We start from the raw sequence: 8,613 nt of genomic DNA, 5'->3' as shown, positions 1-8,613 counted from the left end.
AGACAGACCTCTAGGCTATTCCATACAGTAAAAAACACTACTGTACCTCCAAACCAGTGGAGGCTGCTGAGGGGAGGACTGCTCATAATACTGACTGGAACAGAGTGAATGGAATCAAAAACATGGAAACCATGTTTGATGCATTTGATCCCATTGAGGCTCCAGCCATTACCAAGCGGCCGTCCTCCCCAATCAAGGTGCCACCTGCCTCCTGTGCTCCAAACACATCTAGGACCTAGGACCATGATCAACCAGACCTGGTTTAAAGAGTTCCAGGGTACATAAAACAAGGATTACTATGTTCAAACAGTCTCTCCCAGGACACAGTAGTCACAGTTCTACATTAGCTATGTACATTAAAAAAATGGTCAAAGACTCCAGCCACCCTAGTCATAGACTGTTCTCTCTGCTACCACACGGCAAGTGGTACCGGAGCGCCAAGTCTAGGTCCAAGAGGCTTCTAAACAGCTTCTACCCCCAAGCCAGAAGACTCCTGAACATCTAGTCAAATGGCAACCCAGACTATTTGCATTGCCCCCCCCCCCCCCCCCTCCACACCACTGCCACTCTGTTGTCATCTATGCATAGTCACTTTAATTAACTCTACCTACATGTACATACTACCTCAACTAACCAGTGCTCCCGCACATTGACTCTGTACCGGCACCCCCGTGTATATATTGTTATTTTTTACTGCTGCTCTTTAATTACTTGTACCTTTTATCTCTTATCCGTATTTTTGAAACTGCACTGTTGGTTAGGGGCTCGTATGTAAGCATTTCACTGTAATGTCTACCTACACCTGTTGTATTTGGCGCATGTGACTAATAAAATTTGATTTAATTTATACAGCCCGATGGCTCTGTGCCATAACCCAATACATCTGACCATTGAAGCTTAGTCCCTAGTCCCTGTGGTTTATGTCATAACATCAATTAAGTCATAGGTCAGAGGTGACTCTTTGGTCTCTCAAAAGCATCTTACACAACACAGAGAAAGAGTAGGTAGAGGGAGACAAGAGGAGAGGAGTCCAGTGGTCTTCCCTTGTATAGCCAAAAGGTTATGTAATGGTTGAACTGAGTAGTAGCTATGGTTAGGTCAGATGTGGTAACTTGGGTGGAGGTTGAGTAGTGGTTGTAGGCAGGTTAGATGTGGTAACATGGGTGGAGGTTGAGTAATGGTTGTAGGTAGGTCAGATGTGGTAACTTGGGTGGAGGTTGAGTAGTGGTTGTAGGTAGGTTAGATGTGGTAACATGGGTGGAGGTTGATTAATGGTTGTAGGTAGGTTAGATGTGGTAACATGGGTGGAGGTTGAGTAATGGTTGTAGGTAGGTCAGATGTGGTAACTTGGGTGGAGGTTGAGTAATGGTTGTAGGTAGGTTAGATGTGGTAACATGGGTGGAGGTTGAGTAATGGCTGTAGGTAGGTCACATGTATCCGTTGTGCCTGGTGGCTGCTGGTGAGGGTACACTGGGTGCTGCTCGTGAGCTCACTCTCCCTCCTCCCTCAGTATAGCCGCTTCTCATAACTACAGGAAGACAACACACAGAGACAACTGTCAGGAATACAAGTCAAGCTTAATTGAAACTCATATTACACTACATAAACTAGATTGAGGGTTTTAAGAAATTGGTAGGCCTTTAAAAAGTCATGACCTCGACTTTTGGGTCTTCCTGAAAACAAAAAGGGACCAACAGAGAAAATTGCAGTAGGAAAAGAGTTAGAGTTGTGAGCACAGGGAGAATGTACTTACATGGCACAAAAGAATATCTATGATGAGAGCATGAGTCAGAGAAAGAGAGAAGGCAGACATTGTGACGTTTAGCTTGCTTCAGTGCTACTGTTTAGCTCAGGGGTAGGCAATTCTATCCACAAATGGTCAGAGCGGGTGCAGGATTCTTCCCCAGCTAAAGCCGTGACACATCCAAAACAATAAATCAACCAATCATAGTCAAAAGTGAATTACTTGCATCTGCTGTTACTGCTTTGGTTGGAGCGAAAGCCTGCACCCACAATGGACCTCGTATGGTATGACTGCCAATCCCCAGTTTAAGTAGCAACTCCTAAACAACATATAGTAAAGGAGATATGGACGCCACTGGTGAGGACAAACACACTCACTCACACGCTACCACCCAGGCCAGAGATAAAGGACATCGGACACAGAACATGGGACACAACAGGACAGGTTAGTCAATCACAGAGGAGAGGAGCACAGGATCTACAACGAATACCACAGGACAGGATGTGTAAACAATGCCAGAGCCAGGCAGGGGCAGACTTACGAGTGGAGTCCGTGTACTCCCCCCTCAACCTGAGCTGACATGGTCCTCTTCTCAAACTTCAGCTCCCCAGAGTACATCATGGACCTGAAATAACATACAACAATACAATTCTATCACAACAATGGAACAAAGAGACACGGATCATATCAAAGTGGAATACAATAACACAATCTAACATCTGTTCAGACTTACCGCAGTATGCAGAGGCTCTTGGCTCCGATGTCTTGGCAGCCATGTTGTATGCCAGCGATGAGGTAGGGGGCAAACTTATGGATAGAACCTTTATCCTGAACCGACCCTGACACACCCTGAGCCACCTTCACCTTGTCCCCCTCACTGTCGAGTTAAACACACAATCACAATATCCCTATCACTACAAATAGACAACATACACACACACCTTCTCCCCCTCACACCTCTGGCCTTTGCCCTATTACTGGAAATACACAAGACACACCGTGTCTCTCTCTCTACCTGAAGTAGCGTTTCTGGCTGCTGCTGTTCTTCTCCATGGCGTCCAGGGAGCCCATCCCGCGGTACTTCTTCAGCCGCACGCCATCTGAGAAGAAATACTCCCCCGGGGCCTCTGTGGTTGCTGCGAGCAATGACCCCATCATCACTGAGGGCACAGAAGTCAGAGGTGGAAGGAGGTAAAAGTCAGACCATCGATAGTATGGTGTACATTTTCCTGTTTGTGGGAAAAGGCTAATAATAATGCTCGGTGGGTTCAACACACACACAAATACACACCTGTGGATGCCCCAAGAGCGAGAGCTTTTACCACATGTCCAACGGTCTGGATGCCTCCGTCTGCGATGACGGGCACACCGAAGCGCCTGGCGTACTCTGCCACCTTGTACACTGATGTGCCCTGGGGACGCCCACACGCCATCACTGGCACACAATACAAACATAACACAAAGCAACATGTCAGCAACGTGTCAGCAATTTGACAACAAATAGTTTGTCTTTTTAACTACACATTTGGCAAACACTCTCCTCCCTCCTCATTTGCTGTTCCTCCCCGGTCTCTCGTTACCTTCCTGGGTGATGCAGATGGAGCCGCAGCCCATCCCCACCCTCAGAGCGTCCACACCCGCATCGATCAAATTCTTAGCCTGGGCTGCAGTCACCACTACACACACATAGCGAGAGAGACAGAGATACAGAGATACAGAGAGAGAATGTAAATTGAGAATGGGGAAGAAAGAAAGAAAATGTGTGAGATTAACATGAAAGAGACATTGCTAGAGAAGGTAGAGGAGACTCACCGTTTCCTCCCACCACCTGTAGTTCAGGGTATTTCTGTTTGATGTAGTTGATCATGTTGATCTGATAGACAGAGTTCCCCTGGGAGGAGTCCTACAGCAGTAAACAGAGAGGAGCGGAACCCAAAGATAAGACAAGTAACCAAAAATACAATAGAAACAACTCAACCTCTTCCCCAGACCCACCAGCACTACCACGTCAACCCCAGCCTGCATCAGCAGGTCCAGTCTGCATTTGTCCTCCTCTCTGGTTCCGATGGCCGCTCCACACAGCAGCTGTTTCCTGGAGTCCTTAGAGGCAAGTGGGTAGTCTCGGTTCTTCTTCAGGTCTGTCCTGGCGATGATGGCAACTAGCTCATCACTGTCATTCACTATGGGCAGTTTACCTGAGAGAGACAGAAGTTCCAAACAAAGATTGATCTTTTCTCATGTCCTCTCTAACTAAAGTGTCACTATAGGAAATTTTGTGTCACTACCATACAGTACCTTTCTTGCTGCGCTGCAGGATGTCGTTGGCCTCTTTCAGTGTGACGCCAGCTGGTGCAACCACTAAATCTTCCCTCTTTGTCATAGCCTGCAAGAATCAGCCATTCATGTAAACCTCACAGGAATAGTATTCAATTCTACAAGAAATAGACTCATCCAGTTTACAATATATGTTTTGATAATATATTGTCAATATATTAGACATGTACAAACAAACATGTCATCCACACACACCTCTTCCAGGGGTCTGTCATGGTCTTTCTCTGAGAGGAAGTCAATGTCTCGGGAGGTGACGATGCCCACCAGCTTGCTGCCCATCTTGCCCGTCTCGGTGACAGGGATGCCAGAGAAGCCGTGGCGGACCTTTGCTTCGAATACGTCTCCCACTGTGTGGCGAGGACTCATCACCACTGGGTCTGTGATGAAACCCTGCTCAAATTTCTGACCACAAATAAATAAACATCATTCAACGAATGTACGTTTGTATTTATTAAACAAGCAAGTTTAAGTGTATTCATGTACTGTTACATTGTCAAATGACGTTGTGACATGAGACTTTATACTGTTGATGTAACGGTCTATCAATATACTGTATATCATCATGTTGTCCAACAGCTAGCCACCATCTTACCTTAACCAAGCGGACCTCGTTGGCCTGGAACTCTGGAGTACAGTTATGGTGCATGATCCCAATCCCGCCCATGAGCTATAACACCCAGAGCACTGACCAATCAGGGTTAGCCGAACAATCCAATCAGACTTCAATATGCGTCAACCAGAGTCCATGTATTACAATAAATATTTTTTATTTATTTATGGAAATACATAAAAACTCATTACCACAACCAAAAATACCACTAGTAAATTAAGTTCTATAACAGATTTGTGGTCTTGTCTTATTGCTGTTGGCTGGCTGAGGAGATGAGGAGTGGCTCTATACTCACAGCCATAGCAATGGCCATGGAGGACTCAGTGACCGTATCCATGGGAGATGAGATGATAGGAGTCTTCAGGGTGATCTTCCTGGTCAGAGCTGAGGTCAGGTCCTAGAAACAGGAAGTAGAGGAGGAAATAGATAATTATCACATTACAGTGATCTGAGAAGAAAAACTTAACTACATAAATAATGACACCCTGTCACCAAATACCCGTGACTGTAAGGCAAGACCAATCTGAACATGCAATACCTCCTCATTGCCATTAGGTGGCAGTATGGATGCCAGCTGTCCCTGCTCAGTCCTGTATGTACTTACTTACTTACTTACTTACTTTATTGTCCCCATGGGGAAATTTTGTTGCAGTGTCATGTACACATTTAAAGTGGCGTTAAATACAAAACAGGATTGACAATACAACTTTCAATAACAGTCACGCACCAATAAATAAAATTAAATTTAAAATGTAAAATGTAAAAAAGAAGAAAAGACTAGCCTGCTGGCCTTACGGGGTCAATGGGAACATTTGCCCGAGCTATTTAAGAGGGATATCACACCTGGCACAAATGATTGTCTCGCTCTATTTTTCCTGCTGAGGGGTGCCCTATACCTGCGCCCAGAGGGGAGTAATTCAAAGTCCAGGTACAGGGGGTGACTTGGGTCTTAAATGATTTTGTGAGCCTTACGGAGGGCCCTGACCTTAAAAATCTCATCCAGGCCTGTCTGTTTGACTCCAAGTACCTTGCTTGCTGTGGTAATAATCCTTCTCAGCATGTTTCTCTGACTGACAGTGGCATTGCCAAACCAACAAACAATACAAAAAGTTAAAATACTCTCAATAAAGGATTTGTAAAACAGAGTCAATATAGTACAGTCTATATTAAAAGAACCCAACTTTTTTAGAAAGTACAGTCTCTGTTGGCTCTTTTTGTAGATCTGGTCTGTACATTTACTCCACTGAAGCTTACTGTCCAAAAAGACACCCAGATATTTATATTCCTCTACAATTTCTATATTCTGGCCTCTGATAGATGTTGCAGAGGTAGGTGTTGTACGCTTCCTGAAGTCTATGCACATCTCTTTGGTCTTGTTAGTATTGAGGACCAAGTGTGATTCCTCACACCACTCTACAAAGTCATCTAGGACCGGGCCATGATGTTCCTCGTCATCATGCAACAGGCTGATCAAGGCAGTGTCATCAGCGAACTTAACGAGGTGTCTGTCAGTATGGGAACTAGTACAACTATTAGTGTACAAGATGTACAGAAGTGGGGACAAAACACATCCCTGAGGAGAGCCTGTATTGGTATTGCGTATATCCGACACATGGGGACCTATTTTGACTCGCTGTGAGCGTTGGCTCAGGAAGTCCAACAGCCACAAAACCAGCCCCCCATCTAAGGAAAAGTCCCGAATGAGTCTCTGTGCTAGAATGTAGGGCTGGATTGTGTTGAAGGCAGAAGAAAAGTCAACAAACAGAACCCTGACATGGGATTTGGTACCTTCTAGATGTCTATAGACCATGTTAAGGAGGGTAAGGATGGCATCATCAACTCCTCTGCTGGTCTGATAGGCAAACTGAAATGGGTCGAGGAGCTTCTGGGTGACACTGAGAATATGACTTTTCACAATTTTCTCAAGGCATTTCATTACTAAGGATGTCAAAGCGACAGGGCGATAGTCATTCAGCACAGAGGGATTCGATACTTTAGGAATTGGTATAATTATTGATTTTTTCCACAATACTGGAACGTGTTGCTGGTTGAGTGAGGATTGGAAAATGTCTGTAAAAACACCAGCCAGTTGTTCAGCACAGTGCTTTAACACATGCCCACTTATTTTGTCTGGGCCTGTACAGTCATGATGTACAACAGGAGACATACCCTTCTGCCAGTAGAGAACAAACAAGCTAAAAACACAAGCACCTGTAGCCTACTAAAGCAATTACACCGGGCAAGACTCTGACTCTCATCCATGAGGGACTGGTGTTGCTATTCTCAGTGTTGTTGTGGAGTGAAGTGGTCTGGCTGGCTTTGTTACCAGCTGAGAGAGTGTGTGTGTGTGTGTACACACGCTATTCAACTGAGAGGAACATAAAGCAGCCTCCTGTCCTCCTCAGGGAGGCAGAGAGGACCACAGGAGAGGAGTGGCTGCACACACACACAGGGCTATACTGGGCTGTGTATGTATGGGTATGACATCATATGCCAGAAAACAGCTATGTAGTCGACTAAAGCAGTAGTATGGCTATGATACTGTAGCTTCTGTTGTTAATTAGCAAAGAAAAGGTTAACCAAACACACTGGATACTCACCACTTCATCAGAAATAAAGTCTATGAAACCAGGCAGAATCAGGAAATCACTGTAGAGGGGGGAGAGGGACAAAATAAATTAACAGAGAGAGAATATTGTGTGGTCTACGATTACTGACATATCATGTTGCCCTGAAAGGTGGATACACATCATTCTGCCAAACAGTGAGGGAACTGTTGTGTGAATACTTCCCACTCCTTGCGTCCCAGCACCAGTCCCTTGACCCCTGGCCAGCACAGAGTCACATCCCTACACCCTCAACCACTTTGCATATCACACACTCTCACACAGACTGGAAATAAAGCCTCTTTCTAATCCTCCCACTGTACTAGATGTGAGGATATGATGTTCTCTCTGTATAAATCTCCATTAGGACTGATAACACAAGCCTAATATACTCATTCTAATTTGAAAATAAACAAATTCCTCTTATGTAAGGCTGCATAATGATGATTATTCTACTGGTCTGGTCTGACCATATCATCACAGCAGTCAATGAGTGTTTTTACTCTGTCAGTATCACACTAACACTTATAAGGTCTTACTGAACGAAAGGTCGGAGTGTGTCTCTGCTGAGAGAGGATTTGTTATATCTATGATACATTAGTGTGGTCATTAAGATAATACACCAGCCATATCCGCACATATTCAGCCATCTATGAGATGTTTCAAATTTAGGTGGAGGAGCACATGTCTACTAGTATCAGAACTAGGCCTACTACATGTCATACTAATTTGAGTGTCCCGGATGTACTGTATGTTACCTATGCTGATCTATAAGACCAGGCTGAGTCACTCTCTGTCATACACTTTCAATTGGAAACATTTCAGGAATTTCAATCAAGATCATTGGAAATGCTCCTCTCTAAGTCTGGTAGAATGTATTAAAAAAATTCTTACTTGTATGTGAGTCCGTCCCCGATAGAGAAGAGCTGCTGAGCCGTCAGTCCATCTTCAGGCACGTACCCTGTCCCTCCACTGATCAGGTAGTCAGCCATGCTGGAACACACACACACAGTATATATACTGTACATGTGTGTATAATAAACTCAGCAAAAAAAGAAACGTCCTCTCACTGTCAACTGCGTATATTTTCAGCAAACTTAACATGTGGAAATATTTGTGTGAACATAAGATTCAACAACTGAGACATAAACTGAACAAGTTCCACAGACATGTGACTAACAGAAATGGAATAATGTGTCCCTGAACAAAGGAGGGGGGTGAAAATCAAAAGTAACAGTCAGTATCTTGTGTGGCCACCAGCTGCATTAAGTACTGCAGTGCATCTCCTCCTCATGGACTGCACCAGATTTGCCAGTTCT

General features: G+C 44.6%; 1 protein-coding gene across 4 annotated transcripts; it reads right to left on the bottom strand.

Moving 5' to 3' along the window:
* Nucleotides 1–629: 629 nt before the first annotated feature.
* On the bottom strand, nt 630–8,287 carry LOC139584030 (inosine-5'-monophosphate dehydrogenase 1a). Of its 4 annotated transcripts, XM_071415568.1 has the most exons (15): nt 8,189–8,287; nt 7,289–7,337; nt 4,984–5,085; nt 4,671–4,745; nt 4,274–4,480; nt 4,040–4,127; nt 3,740–3,939; nt 3,557–3,647; nt 3,325–3,420; nt 3,036–3,179; nt 2,760–2,904; nt 2,478–2,621; nt 2,286–2,369; nt 1,754–1,770; nt 630–1,528 (listed from the first exon to the last, which is right to left on the bottom strand). In XM_071415568.1, the coding sequence occupies exons 1-15, from the start codon at nt 8,284–8,286 to the stop codon at nt 1,428–1,430; spliced, it is 1,641 nt and encodes a 546-aa protein (XP_071271669.1). In that variant the 5' UTR covers nt 8,287; the 3' UTR covers nt 630–1,427. The 4 variants fall into 4 exon arrangements, with proteins under 4 accessions (XP_071271669.1, XP_071271670.1, XP_071271671.1 ...); XM_071415569.1 differs by lacking the exon at nt 1,754–1,770; XM_071415570.1 differs by lacking the exon at nt 1,754–1,770 and having other exon boundaries at nt 4,686–4,745.
* Between the last annotated feature and the right edge of the window lie 326 nt (nt 8,288–8,613).

This window comes from Salvelinus alpinus, chromosome 9 (assembly GCF_045679555.1).
Source record: "Salvelinus alpinus chromosome 9, SLU_Salpinus.1, whole genome shotgun sequence".
Taxonomy (NCBI): Eukaryota; Metazoa; Chordata; class Actinopteri; order Salmoniformes; family Salmonidae; genus Salvelinus; species Salvelinus alpinus.
This window is presented reverse-complemented; position numbering and strand designations above follow the sequence as displayed.